Here is a 21,899-nt window from a genome sequence, read left to right on the forward strand (position 1 = left end):
TCAGTGACTTTGAAGCAAGTGACCTAGCCAAGTCATACCTAGAGTTCGGACCACAGGAACTGTGTTGTGTGTGTTAATTTGGGAGTGATTTATTACATAGCAATAGGTAACCAATATACATAGCTAAGGTCAGCATCAGTGTGGGAGGGGAATATTCAAGGGTATGGTTATTGAAAAGGTAATTACAGGAATTATTCACACACGTTTATAAACAGTTTTCCATAGATGGACTTTTTCCAGCCTTTGGGAATCTGCAATGGAATAATTTCCACTACTTCAATGACAATGATTAACTCTGTGTTAAGTACTGGGAACAATATGGTGAACAAGAACAGAGCCCATGTTCCTGGCTTCAGGCACCTACAGTTTGTAGCAGAGGAGAGGGGATAAGGAAACACATTCGCTCAATAATTCCTTCTTTTATTTTTAACTTAAAATTTTTTTCTTTTTTTTAATTGAAGGATAATTGCCTACAGAATTTTGTTGTTTTCTGTTAAACCTCAACAGAATCAGCCATAAATAATTCCTTCTTTAATTACGTATTTAAAGCTGTTAAGTGATACAAAGGAAGTATGTATATAACTTAGTTTGGATTGGTATGAGAAAACTTGAGAAAGTGGCAGATAAGCTGAAGAGGTAGGCAGGAGAGAAAGAGGCAGGAAAGAGATAAATTCCACAGTGGAAGTGGCATTCTTAAAGGGAAGCTGGATGGGTGGTCAGGAGCTATGGAATAAGTTCATATTTATGGTCAAATTGTATCCTGCCATGTGATAATGGTATTGTGGGTTACGGTTTTTAAACTTTCATTTAGAGATAGATGTTAAACTATTTATGGATGAAATTATATGTGTGTGATGTGGTGTGGTGTGGTGTGGTTTAGTCACTAAGTCATGTCCGACTCCTGTGACCCCATGGACTGCAACCTGCCAGGTTGCTCTGTCCATGCGATTCTCTGGGCAAGAATACTGGAGTGGGTTTCCATTTCCTTCTCCAGGGGATCTTCCTGACCCAGGGGTCAAAGCTGTGTCTCCTGAATTGCAGGTGGATTTTTTACCAACTGAGCTACGAGGGAAGCCCATGATGTATGGGATCTGCTTCAGAATAATTCAGTGGCAGAGTGAGGGTCAGGAGTGGGAAGAGCTGCAGATGAAAGATTTTCCAAATGAGTTAATAATTATTGAAGCTGGGTGATGGATACTTGTGGATTCATTATACTACTCTACTTTTCTATGTTCCATAATAAAACTTAAAAGACTTATATCCTGAAAACACATCCTGAAGGCCATGTATAATGTTTGAGAGGTCACAGCACATATACCTCTTTGTGCTCCATTCCGGAAAATAGAGGTTAATAACATCTTTAGGCCAAGGGAATGGAATGAGTTTTATGTTACAGAAAATGTAAAGACTTCTCAGCTTCAAATCATAAAGTAGGGTATTTGGGTCATTTACCTTGCCTCCTGGCTGTAACACATTACTTCTGCTCATTTTTCATTAGCTCAGATGGCATGGTTTCATATATAACAGAAACTTATAATATGGTTCACTCTCGAATAAAAGCCAGCAGAAGGATTCTGTTCAAATTACATAGCATGGACAGTATTAGAGCGAATTTATGGGTTAGGAAAGGAAAAGAATAGAGTAGGAGAGAGGGGAATCCCCTTTTGTTAAACAAATTCTGGGTTGGCTTGCTATGGCAATAATGGATTATTAATTTCTTTTTCTCTTTTATGCATGTTATTCTGAGGTGGATCAGGCTGTGAAATTCATAGCAGGGATGGAGACATGAGGCAGGGATGTACTTCCTTAGGCTATTTTTGGTGGGGGAGAGAGATACCTGGGGCTGAAGCTGAAGACATGATGCTTCATGTCTCAATGTTCAATTGTTGTAATGTTAGGTTATTTGGGGAATCATATTTTGAGATTTTGATTCATACCTTCCTTGACAATACCTTTGCCACCAAATTGTTTCTCTTCAGTTCAGTTCAGTTCAGTAACTCAGTCATGTCCAACTCGTTGCAACCCCGTGGACTGCAGTATGCCATACTTCCCTGTCCGTCACCAAATTCTGGAGCTTACTCAAACTGATGTCTTTTCTAGTTGGTGATGCCATCCAACCATCTCATCCTCTATTGTCCCCTTCTCCTCCCGCCTTCAATCTTTCCCAATATCAGGGTCTTTTCCAATGAGTTAGTGGCATCAGGTAGCCAAAGTATTGGAGCATCAGCCTCAGCATCAGTCCTTCCAGTGAATATTTAGGACTGATTTCCTTTAGGGTTGAGTGGTTTGATCTCCTTGCAGTCCAAGGCACTCTCAAGAGTCTTCTCCAACACCACAGTTCAAAAGCATCAATTCTTTGGCGCTCAACTTTCTTTAGAGTCCAACTCTCACATCCATAATGACTACTGGAAAAACCATACCTTTGACTAGACAGACCTTTGTTGGGAAAGTAATGTCTCTGCTTTTTAATATGCTGTCTAGGTTGGTCATAGCTTTTCTTCTAAGGAGCAAGGATCTCTTAATTTCATGGCTGCAGTCACCATCTGCAGTGATTTTGGAGCCCCCAAAATAAAGCCTGTCACTGTTTCTGTTTCCCCATCTATTTGCCATGAAGTGATGGAACCAGATGCCATGATCTTAGTTTTTTGAATGTTGAGTTTTAAGCCAGCTTTTTCACTCTCCTCTTTCACTTTCATCAAGAGGTTCTTTAGTTCTTCACTTTCTGCCATGAGGGTAGTGTCATATACATATCTGAGGCTATTGATATTTCTCCCAGAAATCTTGATTCCAGCTTGTGCTTTATTCACTCTGGCATTTCACGTGATGTACTATGCATGTAAGTTAAATAAGCAGGGTGACAGTACACAGCCTTGATGTACTCCTTTTTGAATTTTGAACCAGTCAGTTGTTCCATGTTTCGTTCTAACTCTTGCTTCCTGACCTGCATACAAGCTTCTCAGGAGCCGGGTAAGGTGGTCTGGTATTCCCATCTCTATAAATTTTCCACTCAGTTGTGATCCACACAGTCAAAGGCTTTGGTGTAGTCAATAAAGGGGTTGTTTCTCCTCAACCCCTATTAAACAAAGACTTCACTAGAGTCATATATATGCAGATTACAGTTACCATCTTAAGCCAAGGTTAAAAAAAAGGGAAGACTGCTTATGGCAGTGAAGATTTTCAGAGCTTGAAGATGAATTTGGTTATTTCAAAACCATGATGAATCTCCTTGTCAGTGCAAAGCAGTAAAGGAATAAAATAATGGAGAAGGTGGACCTGGGCATAACCATGTTCCCACACAGCATTTGTACTGAAAGACTTTGTTGTTGTTCCCTGAACCTTGGCAATTACAGGCATTTTCCTGTGCTCTGAAAAACATTTGGCAAACAGCGAGAGGAGGTCCCCTCCTTTTCTGTGTTCAAGGCTGGGCTCTGGCCTTGTTGCAGGGAAACGCTAATTCCCAGTCGTTCTCCCTGGGAGCAAATGGTTTGTTTTCTCCTCACTGAATCCTGCCAGGGGTGAGTTCTCAGCAGCAGAGCCTGGCATGAAAAATCCATTTGGAGCAATAGTCCCCAAGAGGAGAAGGCCGTGGCAACCCCCTCCAGTACTCTTGCCTGGAGAATCCCAGGGGCAGGGGCAGGTGGGCTGCCGTCTTCGGGGTTGCACAGAGTCGGACAAGACTGAAGTGACTTAGCAGCAGCAGCAGCAGTCCCCAAGAGGGAAGAAGGCAAGCTGAATAGGGGGTGTGGGGGACAGCTGCAGCCACCAACAGGGCCAGTCACACCCGCTGGCCGGGGTGGGGATTAATACACAAAGGCACACACAGAGTCCACAGCAAAGACGAGTCTTGCTTGTATGCCCACAACTACATGTACCACACACAACCAAATCCATCCATATATACCACACACATACACTCAATATAGCAGTCACATGCACCACACTGCCATATACATACCACAGACACACAACCCTGTATAACAACTGTGCCTACCACACCCCACATACACAGAAACTCATCTACTGAATACCACATACAGAACCATACCCTGCCACACAAAAACAGCCCACCCACTCTCCACAATGGTCATATGCATCCATGCCACATATATGCATGTACACATATTTCACAGTCCACATCACAGTCACAGGCATCATGCATACCACACACATACCATGTACACACTTAACGACACATCCAATTACACATACACACCACAGCTAATCCACATACCAAATATACACACACGTAACACATTCCACATACCAGTCCCATGCATCACAGATACATCTCTGTTACATACACAACCCCATGGCACCCAGCTTGATAACTTTCCCGCTTAGCAAGGTGGGGCTGCAGCCTCCAGCTAAGAGGCGGGTAGTGGTTAACACAGGCCACGCCCACGCAGGCTGGAGGCCTTGGCCCAAGATGTGTGCCCCAGGGGCCGCGCTGGGAGCGGGAGACAGCCCCGGGGGAGCGCACGTGTATCCTGTATGCACGTGTGCGTGCCCCCAGGGGCCGATGTGCCCCGACACTCTGGGTGTGTGTGTGTGTGTACGAGGGCAAAGTGGGCCGTGCGTGGGGCAAGGCTGTGCGTGTGTGAAAACCCCGCTCCCACCTGCGCAGGGACTAGCGCGCTGGGCGACCTCAGCGTTCACAGCCCTCCGCGGAGTGTGGCCGTGTGTTCTGGAGGGACTGTGAGTGTGGGAAGCGTGCGTGGAAGCTGGCGTGCGTGTGAAAACCGAGCCTCCGAGGCGGCTGTGTTCCTAAAGGCTCCCCGTCCTTAGGGGCCAGCCTACGGGGGCAGAGTGACCGAGTATGCGGCGGCAACGGCGCCGCCGAGCGCGCGTAAGCCGCCGTGTGTGAGGGGCGGGGCTGCGGAGGGACTCGTGGCGCCTGCCGGGGCCAGCGCGCGCGTGTGCGCGTGCGTGTGCGCGGGGGGCGCGGCGCGCGCCGCGGCGGGGGGAGGGCGCGCGGCGGCAGGCCCGGCCCCCGGTCGCAGCGCCCGGGGCGGCTCCTCTGCGAGCCTGGGCACCGCTGCGCTCCCGCCGCCGCCAGCTCTGCCGCCGCCACCTCCGAGCGCCGAGCTGCCGCCCGGCCCGCGCCGCGCCCGCCTCGGCTTCCTGCCCGCCCAGACGCCGCTCCTGCCGAGCCCCGGGTCTCGGCTGCGCGGAGGGAGAGGACATGAGTGCGGCCGCGGCGCCGGCGCCCGAGCGCGGTTGGAAGAGCGAGAAAGTGGACGAGGCTCAGGCCCTGGCGCGGAGTTGCGCCGCCCGCAGACCCGACTTCCAGCCGTGCGACGGGCTCTCCATCTGTGCCACGCACAGCCACGGCAAGTGCTTCAAGCTGCACTGGTGCTGTCACCTCGGATGGTGTCACTGTAAGTCGAGCCCCGTCTCCTCGCCTTTCTCCGCGGTCCCGAGGGCTCCCGCGGGGCCGTCCGGGGTCGTCGCAGGGACAGTGCGGCCTGGGGGGCGCCTGGCTGGGCCGGGGCTGCCCTGCCGCAGGCCGGGGCCGCCGTGGGGTCCGGGCGGCGGGAGCTGCCCTCGCGCCGGACCAGTCGGGTCGGCGCTGCCTTGGCAACGAGATGAAATATGGGGGGAACCTACCTTTATAGCCACTTCTACAAAAGCGGTCTCCCCGTCCCAGGAAAACTGGGGTGTATTCCCCCCCACCCCGTTTTCTTTTTCAACCGAAAAGACCAGGCGCGTGTGAAGAAAGGGTAGACAGCCGTCAGAGTTGACGACAACCAGAGGGGAAGTCTTTTTTCAGGGCTGGTGGTTAAAAGGTGCACCTCTTTCTTTTTTCACTTTTGTCTTAACGGGCTGCTGTTTAGAAGAAGGAGAACCCTTGGGTTTGGAATCGTAGCCCATTTCTTGTATCCAGGTTGAGAAAGCGCTGAAGAGTGAGGGACTGCTTCCAAGAAGTTAATATTAACAGTTTGAAAGGGTGAATTCCTTGAATACCCAGTTCCAGCATATAAAGCCAGTGTATTATAGAGACTGTTTTAAAATTGCAAAAATAAAATGAATGAAAGTAAGCTTCAGTGATCTTAAAGTAATTTGTAGAACTAAATAGTCTAGACCTTTTTCTTATGTCTATCCTGCCTGTGATTTTTAAAATAGATTTAAGTGCCCATTTAATCAGAATTTCACAACTTGATTAGTTTATGGTATTTGGCCTGCTATATCTGATGAATTATTTCTTCTTAGAAATGTATTCTAAACTTAGTTTCCACATAACCTTATAATGGAGGGTTTGGAGTGCTTATTTAGGATGCAGATTCTCAAAGTGATCTTAAAATTATTTTTTCTTCCTTGGTTAGAAAAAATGGCTCCCAACAAGAGATGCAGTACATAACAGATCCTTGTTTATATTAATTGAATATAATAAGATATTTTAAATTTATGACTTTAGGGATAGAGAATTCTTACATTTCCTTTACAAATGCAAGACACATTGAATAGTATTGATTTTTTGCATTCTGTGCACTGTTGGGTCTGTTTCGTCCTATATCTCATTATTCCTGTTGCTCTCAGCTCCATTCCTAATTGTGTGGCATTGCTTCAGTGGGGACAGGGTGAAGAGTTGAAAGTAACAACTGTGGGAAACCTGTGATGCTAGAGTACACAAGTAGGGTGACTCCGGTGAGTCCATTTCCTGTGGAAGTATAGAAAGAACCATAGTGTGAATTGTGAGGAACATTAAAGATGGTCCAGTTCAGTGCCTGTCTTATTTCGGCAATCTCCCCTTTGAGTACACCGTTACTGATGGGAACCTTGCTGTCTTCTCAGGAAGCCTCTTCCTTCATTAGACAGCTTTGACTCTTAAAAATGCTCTTCCTTATATGGAGCTAAAATCAGTTACATTGGAATGTCTTCCTACACCTCCTATTTCTACCTTATGAAATCATATATAACAATCTTAACCTTTTTAGATCTGTCTGTTTCAACTTTTCAGATATACACAGGATGTAGACTTTTTTACTCCATCTCTAGTCACAGCATCTGGCCTGAAATAGGTTTGTAATTTACATTTGTTGAATGACTGAATGAAGGTAGCCATTGTTTTCCTCTCAAGCATTGTCTTGTCCTATTTACAAATCTCCATTCCTTTCTATGGGCTTCCCAGGTGGCTCAGTGGTAAAGAATCCTCCTGACAGTGCAGGAGACATGAATTCGATCCCAGGGTCTGATCCCTGGGTCAGGAAGATCCCCTGGAGAAGGAAATGGCTGCCTACTCCCGTATTCTTGCCTGAGAAATCCCATGGACAGAGGAGCCTGGTGGGCTGCAGTCCTTGGGGTAGCAAGAGTCAGACATGACTGAGTGACTAAACCACCACCATTCTTTTCTGCCTTTCCTTTAATGGTGTTCAGACCCCTAAGCATCCTGGTTTTTCTGTGCTGAACATATGCCAAAATGGTTATGATCTTATGAAGATAGTGACCCCTAGAAGGGTACACCATATCCCAGTTGTGGTATGATCTGTCCAAAATTAAGCAGGACTGATATCACTTGTGTTTGAAATACTACTACTGCAGTTAGCATCACATTAGCTTTTCTTTCTTCCACATCATATTGAGCTTGTCGTTGTCAGATTGAACTCAGCTTGCTGTGAACTAAGCCATTAAGCCTCTTTTTTGTTTGTGTGTGTGTTTTACATTTGTGGCATAAGTTAGAGCGCTGGTCTATCTCACAGTTATACATATATTTTTGGATATGGTTACTCACAGATCATTTAGATAGATCCCTTCCATGTATTTTCCTCTTTCCTTATTGATAAACTTGTTAAATAGGAGAAGACCACAGATCAAAGTCCTGAACTCGCTTTCAGGTTCATAACAGTTCATTAATGAGCACTCTGTTGTTATGATCATTTTAACAATTACCTCACTACTTAATTGGGCTTCCCAGGGGGTTCAGCTATAATCTGCCTGCCAATTCAGGAGACCAAGAAATGCGTGTTTGATCTCTGGGTGGTTGGGAAGATCATTTGGTGTAAGAAATGGCAACCCACTCCCGTATTCTTGCCTGGAAAATTCCATGGACAGAGGAGTCTGGTGGGCTACAGTCCCTGTGGGGTTGCAAAGAGTTGGACACGGCTGAGTGACTAAACACACACACACCCCTCATTATACCTTTATCCACCTTCTGTTTATCTTATCTGTATTGGTTTAGTGAGAACCTGATCAGATACTTTGTCGAAATTCTCCGTACATACTACTTTTATGTCTTTTTGATATATGATATCTATCTGTAAACATACTCTTGTAAAAAAAAAAATAAAGGAAATTAGTTGAGTATAACGCAGGTTGATTCCACAAATGCTTAACATTTTCTTAAGTGATTAGTAGCTACTTTTAAAATAATCTGCATTTAGAAAGGACTGACATTGAGTATACTGGACCATTTGCAGTTCTTTTTTTTTTTTTTAAATCTAGCCTGCATTTATTTGCTCTTTTCAGTCTTTGGCAGCCTTCTGGGATTCCATGCTTCCTCTGCTGCTGGTGGTTTGGTGATCACGTCCAAGAATAGCTTCAGTTCATTTAGAGCAGCCAGCTGCCCTGTTCAGTCTCCTCACCTGTTTGAAGCATCAATTCTTTCTACCCTTTTTAAGCCCCAATATTATTTTTCTTTAAGAGAAGCAGAGTTAACATATTTGAGAAGTTCTACTTCTTTTGGAATTCATGAACACAATATCAGTCCTAAATAAAACTCTTTTAATTTTGGTGAACATGCATTGAACACCTTCTCTTTATGAGACATTATTATGGAAACTAGGAATACAGATATGAATATAGCTGGATCATGTCGCATAAACAGAGTGTAAGGGTGTGATTCATCCTATATTTATTTTTGCATTCCTTTAAAATCACAAACGATATGGATGAAAAATGATCAACTTGTTCATCAAATTGGTAAATATTAAACCAGGAAGACTACCTTGAGATGCTTGAGAGAGGAAATTCAGAACAAGTATAAAGGAAATTCAGTTTTATATGGTTGATGTTAAATTTGTGAAATTTATACCCTCATGAAGTAGAAAAGGCTCCAAGTACATACCTGTTCATGAAAGACACAAACTGTGTTTATGTTGACAGATGCAGTGCTTGATGTAAAGGAAATAATTAGTGTATTTGGGTAATCAATTTTGAGGACTATGTCTGTGATGAAAACTGGATATGTTCTATTGATGTCTCTGTCGGAGATAGATTATTAGGCTGAATGAACTATGGCCCTGAATCTGAACCTTTATTATTATTTTTTTATGGAGTGGTATTGGGTTGAATTAACAAATGAAGGATTCCAGAAAGAGTTTTGAGAGAGGAAAAGACGTGGCTTGGCTAGGAAAGAGGGATGGTAAAGAATAAATCATATGTAGATATTGTACATGGAGAAGGAAATGGCAACCCACTCCAGTGTTCTTGCCTGGAGAATCCCAGGGATGGCGGAGCCTGGTGGGCTGCCGTCTATGGGGTCGCACAGAGTCGGACACGACTGATGCGACTTAGCAGCAGCAGCAGTAGATATTGTAAAGTAGCTTTTTTGTGACTGGAGTAGATAGGTTGTTAGAAGAAATAAGAAATTTGATTGTTGGGGTGTTAGGGAGGGATGAACTGGACAGTGGGGAAGTTCCAGTTGCTAGAGACCTTGGCATTATAATGGCGAAATGAGTAGTAGGGGAATGAAATCGGCATGGGAGAATATTTTCTTATTAGTGTAAAAAATAGTTTGAAATTCATGCAACAATGTCTATTTAATGGAAATTAGATTAGATTTGGAGGGAGAGGAAGAGGATAGTTATAAAGGATAGCTTCTAGGATTCTAGAATTTTGCCTTATGCAGCTTGGATGGATGGTGATGCTGTTCATTCACTAACAACCAAATACTGGAGAAGAACTAGGTTTGGATGATCATGGAATCATGAATCCACAAAGACCATGAATCCAATTTTGTATCTCTTGAGTTTATGTTGCCTTGTTATTGCATGGTGATGTCAGTAGGCATTTGGATATAGAGGATATAGAACTTGGAGAAGTCTGCACTGGAGCTAATACGGAAGTCATTAACTTCTTTATAGATTGCAGTTGTACCCATGATGAAGCATGAGATTGCCAACGGAGAGGTTATAGTATGAGAAATGAAGAAACCCTTTAGGCTTTCCCTTTAGAACGCTTAACATTTAGAGGCTGGTTACAGGAGGATGAGCTGTCAATTGAGTCTAAGAAGAGATGGCCAAAGAAGAAAAAATCTGGGAAGTGTGGTGTTACAGAGGCCAAGGGAAAGGAGTGCTTTAAGAAAGAATATGAAGATGAAATCCGTTTTCAGCAGGTTGTTTCTTAGATACTGGTGAAACTAGAGATAGTGATTTTTTTTTTTTATTACTGAAGAAGAGGATGAAAGGTTTAGTTTTGCAACAATAACTTAAGAAATATACTTAATTATAGCATATCTATTTGTGGTCATGAATTCTTCAAGGTAGAAAGAGAAGAATAAAATACCAGGATAAGAGAATTAGGACACAAAGATAGTAGTTAATATTTATTGAGTGATTACTTTGTGCCAGAGTAAGCTGATTATGCTAAGCATTCAATAACCAATTATGTTATTATGTCCATTCTATAGTGGAGGAGAAAGGCTTAAAGAAGTCAAGTAACTTTCCTATGGGCATGTAGCTGGTAAGGAGTAGAACCTGGATTTGAAGTCTTCTCTGTCTGATTCTTGGACCTGGAGTCTTAACCACTACAGGTACTCTGGAGCAATTTAAAGTTAATGAGCAAAATCAACAGTTTTTTGGCTTTGTTAAAACCAGTGATGGGGAAAGTTTTTAAGAAGTAGGTGGCAAATTGTATCAATTGCCATATTGAAGTACAGAAGAATGGGAACTGTAAAGAGATCCCTGAATATGGTGGGGAGTGAAACACAAGTTAAGAACTATCAAAGAGAAAGTGAAGAGAAGGTGTTGGGGGGTGAGGGGGGGATGGATAGGTAGAGGTGGGGTCATGTATGTGATATGATGCCTGTACCACCAGCAGAACTCACCTTTATTGGCTTAATAAAATCACACAATAGGTGAGCTCAGTTTTCTGTGAAGACATCTTAAAAAGATGTCTCTTTCAGGTTGAAAGCAGGAAGAGTGGGACTTGATGTAGTCTAATAGATGATATTAACATATCTAAAGAAAGACTGTTAAAGCAGAAGGTGGATGGGCAGAATAGAATTACAGAAAAATGGGAGTAGGAGAGGCCGAATTTGAAAGTGTTTTTTCCCAGGACTGTTCAGAGAAGGTGGCACTACCTAGAAGCTTAAATGTCTGGTCCTGTGACTGGACTATCTCAGCAAGTGTTTGGTTATAATTTGTCTTCCTACTTCTATATGTCCTATAGGGAAAGAAAGCTGATTAGAGGATTTAACTGTCAGGACCATGTGGCAAGTATAGTTCTCTCCACTAGCTAGTGTATTAGCATTATGGTTTTTGCATTACTCCATTTGTTCTATTTTCCTGCTTCTACTCAACCCCCCAAATCAAGTTCTGACTTCCCCGGGGTAATGCCAGCTGGTTTTCCCAAGGGACAGCTCAGGCATGTCAGTAACAGAAGCTACAGAAAATATATTTGAGATGTCTGACAGTGAAAACTGGCAAAAAAGGGAGTGGTAGTTTGATTAGATGGAGGAGTCAGCTGAAGCTTTTTTCTTCTAATGAGGCCTCTTTCCATGTCTGGTAGTTAAAGGAAGAAGATTCAGGTGTTAGCCAGTGCAGAGGTGAAGTCACTTTCTGGGTTTCCTCAAATCTTTTATCCAGAGGTAGAGAAAGTTCAGGAGAAGGCAATGACAAGCCACTCCAGTACTCTTGCCTGGAAAATCCCATGGACAGAGGAGCCTGGTTGGCTGCAGTCCGTGGGGTCGCTAAGAGTCGGACACAACTGAGCGACATCACTTTCACGGATTGGAGAAGGGAATGGCAACCAACTCCAGTGTTCTTGCCTGGAGAATCCCAGGGACGGGGGAGCCTGGTGGGCTGCTGTCTATGGGGTTGCGCAGAGTCGGACACGACTGAAGTGACTTAGCAGCAGCAGAGAAAGCTCATAGGTGTTTTTCCATCTCAGTGGTGTTTCGATAATAGCAGCACACTTGTTTATATGCAGGCACAATTGTAACTTTATGCATGTGTTAGCTCATTTACACTTCACAACAGCCTTGTGAAGTAGGTATTGTTATCCTCATTTATTAGGTGGAAACTTGCTGGAGGTCCCATGAAGTAGCCCTGACCACATGTGGTCAGTGTATTAGAATGTCACAGACCAGCTGGTAACCAGGCTCTGGGTTTCTTGGTTCTGCTCAGGGTACAGTGAGGAGGATTTCAGCCATTTCAAATTCTCTTTGGAACAAAGAGGATTTAAATAAATAAGTAAAAATAAGAATGGTTTCTTATTTTAAGAGAAGGGCAATTATATGCAATATGAATTTTTGGAGTGGTTGCAAACTGTACAACCATGCTTTTAAAAAGCATTTAATGGAGTTTAGGATCTACATGTACACATTGCTATATTTTAAATGGATAACCAACAGGGACCTACTGTATAGCACAGGGAACTCTGCTGAATGTTACGTGGCAGCCTGAATGAGAAGGGGGTTTGGGGGAGAATGGATACATGTATATACATATGGCTGAGTCCTTTGCTGTTCACCTGAAACCATCACAGCATTGTTAATTGGCTATACTCCAATACAAAATGAAAAGTTATAAAAGATATAAAGATATTTAATGATGCATTTGTATAATATGATGGTTCAGTCATGTCATATCTTTAGATGATCCCTAACTAGTGCAAGCCTCTTTTGGTGAGCTTTGCATTTGTACCGTGAATTATTACTGGTTTCCAAGCCTGTTGAACTTTAAAAGGTTTGAACCAAATAGCTTTTGAGGACTTTTTTATGATTATTCCCTGCATTTTAACACCCTCAGTTTAAGTTTATCCTCTCATGTTGTGGAACCTCATTAATTCACAAGAAAGAATATCTTTGGAGAAATTGTTACTAATTCCAGATAAACACAGGGACATATGTTTAACTTAAACTAACAGTTATCTAGAAGAAGATATGCTTTCTTGAAAAATAAAGTGTTTTATATATAAAATGTGAGGGCAGAGTGTGGTCGTAGAAAGAGTGAGGGCTGTGGAGTCAGACACTTGAGTTCAGTCCTGGTTCTTCCGTTCGTTGGCAGGATAACTTCAGATAGGTTACTCAACCTTTCTCAGCTTCAGTGTTCTCATCTGAAAAATAGGAATAAAAATCCTACTTCACAGGGTTGTTGTGAAGATTAAATGACATAAGCCGGGTACTTAGTGCAGGTGTTCAGCATCAGCCCCTCCTCAAAACAAGCGACGGAAATATTAGTATAGTATAGTCATCCCAGGGACAGGCTCTGGAATTGGGCTTTGTGTTTGAATTCTGGCTCTGCCCACTGATGAGTTGCATGGTTTGGGGGAAGTTACTTAACTTCCCTCTTTCAGTTTCACCATTTTTAATATGGGGATAATTACATAGCTATATTATCATAGTGGTGATATGTCAAAAACCCAAACTCCAGCTGCTTCTCCTTGCACAAATGTCCCAGTTAATGTGGAATTCACTTTGTAACCATACTCATTTGTTCAATTACACACTCCAACACATCACAGATGGTAAAAACATACATTTTGGATAGTATGACCTTTAGAAATCAAGTTTTTCAGTTGTCCTCATTGTGGAAAGGTCTGTTTCATACTAGCTACTTTGTGATAGTTATCTACTTTTTATCTTGGAACTTTATTTTGTGCTCTTCCACTCCCCTGCTCTATCCTATTTTCCACCATTGTTAAGCAATGGATAGTTTCGGTTAATTAGATACACCAGTTAATAAGTACTATTATTATATCAAACAGATTATATCAAACATGATGTAGAAGTGTTATATCACACATGGGTTAATACGTTTCAAAGGATCAGAATATTATAAAGCTGATAAAGTGAAGCTGCACATACTGACTTTAATGATTGCTGCTGCTAAGTCACTTCAGTCGTGTCCGACTCTGTGCGACCTCATAGATGGAAGCCCACCAGGCTCCCCCGTCCCTGGGATTCTCCAGGCAGGAACACTGGGGTGGGTTGCCATTTCCTTCCTGTAACAATACTTAGGTATCATTTGGAATATTGATTTTGTGTAGAAAAATGGCAAAGTGCTAGTTATATGCAACATGAAGGGTTTTGGAGTGGTTGCACAGTGTATAAAACTATGCTTTTTAGGAGGAGTCCTGGCTGCTAGAATGGTGGACAAAGTAGATTTAATTGTTTTTGCAAGTTACTTTACTAAAATTCACAGAATTTTTGTTTTATGTTTCTTTTGTTCTTATTGTTGGTTTGTTCTTCAATATTCGGATATTTAGCAGTATTCTGTAAGCACACTACCAAAAACGTGCAATGTCTGAAGTGGTCAGCAGCTACAGTAAATCTCTCCAGCTGTATCTGCGCAATGCCCTGAAAAAGTCTGTTCGGGACAAATTTTTTAACGTCCTTAGTGCTTATTTGACTTAGCAGCAGCAGTGCTTATTTGCCCATTTAAAACTAGATTCTTGGTGTGATATAGAATGTTATTTCTTCCTCTGTATATCATTTAAACAGACCTTTAGTGAAATGAAAACACTAAAAGAGTTTTGTAATAATTTGGTATTTTGTGTAATAATCATGGTATTTTGTGTCTGTTAGGCTCATTTGTTTTTTCTTTCTGTCTGCACACACACACATATGCTCATACATGTGCTTTTTTTAAAGCCATTTAGAAGTAAGTTGCTGACATGACATTTCACCTAAATGTTTCAGCATACCTCTCATTTACATATGAAACCACAATACTAATCACACCTAAGATAGTAACACGAATTCAGCAACACCATCTAACATACAGTTTCCTTAATTGTCAAAAAATTAATTTTATAGCTGACTTTTCAATTCAAGAGCCAATCAAGATTCATATATCACATGGATGTTTTAATGGCATATACTGTGGTGATGGTTTCACAGGTGTATACTTACCTCTGCATTCATCACATTTTATGTATTAAATCTGTACAGCTTTTTCTGTGTCAGTCATACCTCAGTAAAATGGTTTAACAAGTGAAATAAATAAAATTACTGGAATAAAAACATTCATGCATCACATTTCATTATTTTATCACTTCAGTCTCCCCTTCAAACATTCTATAATAATCATACTCTTTTGGGTGGTATTGAAGTTTTTGAAGAGTTCAGATTAACTGTCTGTAGTATATCCCATGTTTTAAATGTGCCGTATTAGATTTAGGTTAAACATTTTGCCTAGTTATTAACTTTGTACTGTTGTATCCCTTGTATAGCATTATAGGAGGAGACGCAGGTCACTGTGTTCTGCTTGTGTAGGGTGATAACCACCAAATCTGTCAGTATAGACGTATTGTTTCTCCTTTGTTACTTTTTTTGTAGTTATTTTAATCACTTGGTAAGAATAAGTGTATTAAAAAGCAGAGACATTACTTTGCCAACCAAGGTCCATCTAGTCAAGGCTATGGTTTTTCCAGTGGTCATGTATGGATGTGAGAGTTGGACTGTGAAGAAAGCTGATGACCGAAGAATTGATGCTTTTGAACTGTGGTGCTGGAGAAGACTCTTGAGAGTCCCTTGGACTGCAAGGAGATCCAACCAGTCCATTCTAAAGGAGATCAATCCTGGGTGTTCATTGGAAGGACTGATGCTAAAGCTGAAACTCCAGTACTTTGGCCACCTCATGCGACGAGTTGACTCACTGGAAAAGACTCTGATGCTGGGAAAGGTTGGGGGCGGGAGGAGAAGGGGACGACAGAGAATGAGATGGCTGGATGGCATCACCGACTCTATGGACATGAGTTTGAGTGAACTCCGGGAGTTGGTGATGGACAGGGAGGCCTGGCGTGCTGTGATTCATGGAGTCGCCAAGAGTCGGACACGATTCAGCGACTGAACTGAACTGAAGAATAAGTAACTGTGGAGTGATACTTTGACACTGAGTGAATATCCTGTTCCCCAATAAACTTTAACCCATTGATTTTAGTATTGACTGGAGAGTCTGTGTGAATCACTTATTACATTGTGTTGATAGTGATATTCTAATTGTGTCATTCCTAACATTTGATGGCATTTGAAGAGGTTTCTTTTCTTTATATCTCTTCTTTTTTAGGTAATATGATAGACAGCTTGACTCTTTTTAATATACTATAATCAAGCATCATATTTTTTTGATGCTCAGATTGTCCTACATTTGGGCAGTGAGAGCTTCTTCAAGATGACTTTGTGACCTTTTGACATGTCCCTGTCATTTTACTTTACTGCTTTCTGAAAAAAGATATTCCAGACTTACCTAGGAATTTCCTCACGCCAGGCCAGAAATGAGTCATTTTTCCAAGAAACCTACGTTCCTTTCGGTGAAGAACGGTATGGAAACCATTACCTGGGTTTTTAGTGTGCTGTCTCTGCTGGGATGCTCCTGCGTGTTACCTTCAGCGGCAGACTTAGAAAGTGTGCGTCTCTTTCGTCTTTCCCCATTCCATAGTTGTGTGGGTAAAAACCCTGCTTTCCGTGATATCATAATATTTACTCATTTCTTCTATTGGTTTCACTACCAACAACAAATTGATGACTTAAAATTCAAGATAAATTATATCCTGGGAAGGATGTATGTAGTCAGAACACTGTTCAAAAGTTTCTTGAGTTAATTTTTTTCTGTGTGGTCATGTTATCAGTTGGGTTCATTTATTTCTGATTTGAATCAATTTCAGGTATACATTTTTCATCTTTTTTAAATTAAATTTTTATTTTGAGATAATTTGTAGGTTCACTTACAGTTGTGAGAAATAATACAGAGATCCCACATGTTCTGTATCCAGTTTCCCAGTGGTAGCGTTTTACAGAACTGTGGTATGATATCACAACCAGGAAATTGGCATTGATACATATGGGTTCAGGAACAGTTTTAGCATTGCAAGGATACCTCAATGTTGCCTCTTTATAGCCATACTCACGTTCCCTTCTGCACCAGCCCTAATTAATCCCTGCCAATTACTAATCTGTTCTCTATTTAGTTTTGTCACTTCTAGGATGTTATATAAACAGATCGTATGTTATGTAACATTTGGGGATTGGCTTTTTTCACTCAGCGTAATAACTCTGGCGATTCATTCTGTTTGTTGGGTATATCAGTAGCCCATTCCTTTTTATGGCTAAGTAGTGTTCCATGCTGTACATGTACCACAGTTTGTTTACCTGTTCACCCACTGAAGGACACCTGGGTTGTTTCTAGTTTTTGGTTATTATAAATAAGCCTGCTGTAGACCTTTGTGTATGGTTTACTGTGTGAACAAAAGCCTTCATTTTTCTGGAATAAATGCCCAGAAGCACAAATGCTTATAGTTATGTGGAGGTTGCACATTTAGTTTTTTAAGAAACTGCTAAACTGTTTTCCATGGTTACCGTACCATTTTACATTCCTGCCAGCAATGTATGAGTGATCCAGTTTCTTCACCACATTTTCTGTCAGTGTTTGGTGGTGCTGCTATTTTTATATGAGTGATCTGATAGATGTGTACTATTCATTCATTTTGATTTTAATTTGCATTTACCTGATGGTTGACATTGGTGTGCTTATTCACCATTTGTATATCCTTTTTGGTGAAGTGTCTTTAATTAAGACTTTTTTAAGAGCAGTTTTAGGTTTACAGCAAAATCAAGAGGCAGGTATGGAGCTTTCCCGTGTATTTTGCCCCTACTTGTGCATAGCCTTGTCCATTATTATTTATCAGAATGGTACAGTTTTTTTTAAACCCAGGATGAACCAATGAACTGACACATCATAGTCATCTGAAGTCCACAGTTTACCTTAGGCTTCACTCTAGGTATCGCACATTCTATGAATATGGACAATAATGACATACATGCAGCATTTGTAATATCATACAGTGTTTTCACTGCTCTAAGAATACCCTGTGCGCTGTTTCACCCCTCCCCTTGGAAACCACTGATTTTTTTCATTGTCTCTATTGTTTTATTTTCTCCAGAATGTCATATAGTTGAAATCATACAGTGTATAGTCTTTTCAGACTGGCTTCTTATTAATGTGCATTTCTACATGTCTTTTCATGGCTTGGTAGCTCATTTCTTTTTAGTGCTGAATAATATTCCATCACCTGCATGTACCACAGTTTTGTTTTTTTAATTATTATTTTACAAAAGTAAATTGAGGTGTAACTGACATTTGTTTCAGGGGTACAGCATCCGTTCCGTTCTGTTCAGTCGCTCAGTCGTGTCCGACTCTTTGCAACCCCATGGACTGTAGCCTACCGGGCTTCTCCGTCCATGGGATTCTCCAGGCAAGAATACTGGAGTGGGTTACCATTTCCTCCTCCAGGGGATCTTCCCGACCCAGGGATCGAACCCAGGTCTCCCGCATTGGAGGCAGAGGCTTTAACCTCTGAGTCACCAGGGAAGCCCGGGGTACAGCATAGTGGTTCAATATTTGTGTATATAGTGAAATGATCATTGCAGTAAGTCTGGTTAACATCCATCACCGTACATAGTTACAGAATTTTTTCCTATGCTGAGAACTTTTAATTTAAGCTGTACTCTGGTAGCAACTTGAAAATATACAGTAGAGTATTATTAGCTATTATTATGGTTACAATAACGAAACAACTATTCCCAATTATCAGGTGGTGCTAATGGTAAAGAACCCACCTGCCAATGCAGGAGACACAGAAGATGTGGGTTTGATCCCTGGGTTGGGAGTATCCCCTGGAGGAGGGCATGGCGACCCACTCCAGTATGCTTGCCTGGAGAATTCCGTGGACACAGGAGCCTGGTGGGCTGTGGTCTTCAGGGTCGCAGAGTTGGATATGACTGAAACAACTTAGCACTCACACATCCCTAATCATAGTTCATTTTATAACTAAAATTTGGCCATTTTGATCATCGTCACTCATTTTGCCCCATTCTCTGACTGCCATGCTTCTGGCAACCACCAGTCTGTTTCCTGTACCTGTGAATTTTCAGGTTTTTGTTTTTGATCCATGTGTAAGTGAGAATATATGGCATTTGTCTTCTTCTGTTTGACTTATATCACTTACTGTAATGCCCTCAAGGTCCATCCATGTTGTCACAAATGGCAGGCTTTCATTCTTTTTTATGACTGAATAATATTCTGCACATACAGCACATTTTCTTTATCAGTTCATCTCCTGGTGGACACTTAGATCATTTCAGCGTCTTGGCAATTGTAAATAATGCTGCAGTGAACAGGGGGGTGCGTATATCTTTCCAAATCAACATTTTCATTTTCTTCAAATGCACACCCAGAGGTAGAATTGCTAGATCATATGTAGTTCTGTGTTTAATTTTTTGAGAGACCTTCTGCTGTTTTCCATAGTAGCTGCACCAGTTTCCATCCCGAACCGACAGCACACAGTGGTTCCCTTTTCTCCACAGCCTCACCAGTGCTTATTTCTTGTTATTTCTTAGGTGTTTTTTAATAACAGCTGTTCTAGCAGGTGTGAGGTGATATCTCATTTTTGTTCTGATTTGCATTTCCTTGATGATTAGTGATGTTGAGCTCCTTTTCATGTGTTTCTTGACCATCTGTATGTCTTCTTTGGAAAAAGGTCTATTCAGATTGTTTCCCATTTTTAAACCAGATTATTTTTGGTATTGAATTTAGTGAGTTCGTTATATATTTTGGATATTAATCCATAATCAGTTATATGATTTGTAGGTATTTTCTCCCATTGGGAAGGTTACTTTTTCATTTTGTTAATGGTTCCCTTTCCTCTGCATAGGCTTTTTAGTTTGATGTGTTCCCACCTTTTTATTTTTGCTTTTGACATCAAATCTGAAAGAATCATCACCAAGAATGAAGTATAGTTTGAAGCCAGGAAGCATGGTGCCTCCAGCTTTCTTCTTTCTCAAGATTGTTTTGGCTCTCTGGGGTCTTGTATACTACAGTTGCTTCATTCATCTACTAAGGGACATCTCGGTTGCTTCCAATTTTTGGCAGTTATGAAGAAAGCTGCCATAAACGTCTGTGTGCAGGTTTTTGTGTGAATGTTAAGTTTTCATCTCCTTTGTGTAAATAAATACCAAGAAGTTTGATTGCTGGATTGTATGGTAAGAGTCTATCTTCCAAAGTGACTGTATTATTTTCATTTCCACCGGAAATGTATGCGAGTTGCTGTTGCTCCACACCCTGTCCACCACTGGTGGTGTCAGTGTTCCAGATTTGGGCCGTTCCATGTGTGTGTTTTTCAAATATTTGTGAGTCAATATATAGTGAGTCAATTCTTTGCATCAGGTGGCCAAAGTATTGGAGTTTCAGCTTAAACATCAGTCCTTCCAGTGAACACTCAGGACTGATCTCCCTTAGGATGGACTGGTTGGATCTCCTTGCAGTCCAAGGGACTCTCAAGAGTCTTCTCCAGCACCACAGTTCAAAAGCATCAATTCTTCGGTCATCAGCTTTCTTTATAGTCCAACTCTCACATCCATACATGACCACTGGAAAAACCATATCCTTCATTAGATGGACCTTTGTTGGCAAAGTAATGTCTCTGCTTTTTAATATGCTTTCTAGGTTGGTCATAAACTTCCTTCCAAGGAGTAAGCATCTTTTAATTTTATGGCTGCAGTTGCCATCTTCAGTGATTTTGGAGCCCCCCAAAATGCCATAATCTTAGTTTTTTGAATGTTCAGCTTTAAGCCAACTTTTTCACTCTCCTCTTTCGCTTTCATCAAGAGGCTGTTTAGTTCTTCGCTTTCTGCCATAAGGGTGGTGTCACCTGCATATCTGAGGTTATTGATATTTCTCTTGGCAATCTTGATTCCAGCTTGTGCTTCATCCAGCCCAGCATTTCTTATGATGTACTCTGCATAAAAGTTAAATAAGCAGAGTGACAATATACAACCTTGACGTACTCCTTTTCCTATTTGGAACCAGTCTGTTGTTCCATGTCCAGTTCTAACTGTTGCTTCCCGACCTGCATACAGGTTTCTCAAGAGGCAGGTCAGGTGGTCTGATATTCCCATCTCTTTCAGAATTTTCCGCAGTTGTGAATCGGGGTACAGTACACAGTATTTTCTCTGATATTTGCCTGGAGTAGAGTGATTACTGTCTAAAAGTTTTACATCATGCTGGGTTATTTCTTTCCTTGTCCTTTAGTAAGAGAACAGGTTTTTGTTGAGACATCACCCTAAGAAAAAGAAATGCAAGAAGGCAAAATGGTTGTCTGAGGAGGCCTTACAAATAGCTGAGAAAAGAGAAGCTAAAGGCAAAGGAGAAAAGGAAAGATATACCCATTTGAATGCAGAGTTCCAAAGAGCAGCACAGAGAGATAAAGCCTTCCTCAGTGGTCAATGCAAAGAAATAGAGGAAAACAACAGAATGGGAAAGACTAGAGATCTCTTCAAGAAAATTACAGATACCAAGGGAACATTTCATGCAAAGATGGGCACAATAAAGGACAGAAATGTTATGGACCTAACAGAAGCAGAAGATATTATGAAGAGGTGGCAAGAATACATAGAAGAACTATACAAAAAAGATCTTCACAACACAGATAACCATGATGGTGTGATCACTCACCTAGAGACAGACATCCTGGAGCGTGAAATCAAGTGGGCCTTAGGAAGCATCCCTGCAAACAAAGCTAATGGATGTGATGGAATTCCAATTGAGCTATTTCAGATCCTAAAAGATGCTGCTGCTAAAATGCTGCACTCAAAATGCTAGCAAATTTGGAAAACTCAACAGAGGCCACAGGACTGAAAAAGGTCAGTTTTCATTCCAATCCCAAAGAAAGGCAATGCCAAAGAA

General features: G+C 41.6%; 1 protein-coding gene across 1 annotated transcript in view; it reads left to right on the forward strand.

Annotated features, from left to right (window-relative positions):
* The first annotated feature begins 4,990 nt into the window (after window positions 1–4,990).
* Window positions 4,991–21,899, forward strand: part of C1H3orf70 (chromosome 1 C3orf70 homolog) — a 109,700-nt gene continuing 92,791 nt past the window's right edge. The window contains exon 1 of the mRNA XM_055408872.2: window positions 4,991–5,378. Within this exon, the coding sequence (XP_055264847.1) occupies window positions 5,183–5,378 (196 nt within the window). The 5' untranslated portion in view covers window positions 4,991–5,182. The remainder of the gene's footprint in view (window positions 5,379–21,899) is intronic.

Source organism: Moschus berezovskii, chromosome 1 (assembly GCF_049115385.1).
Source record: "Moschus berezovskii isolate FMDL1 chromosome 1, NW_MosBer_1.0, whole genome shotgun sequence".
Classification (NCBI taxonomy): domain Eukaryota; kingdom Metazoa; phylum Chordata; class Mammalia; order Artiodactyla; family Moschidae; genus Moschus; species Moschus berezovskii.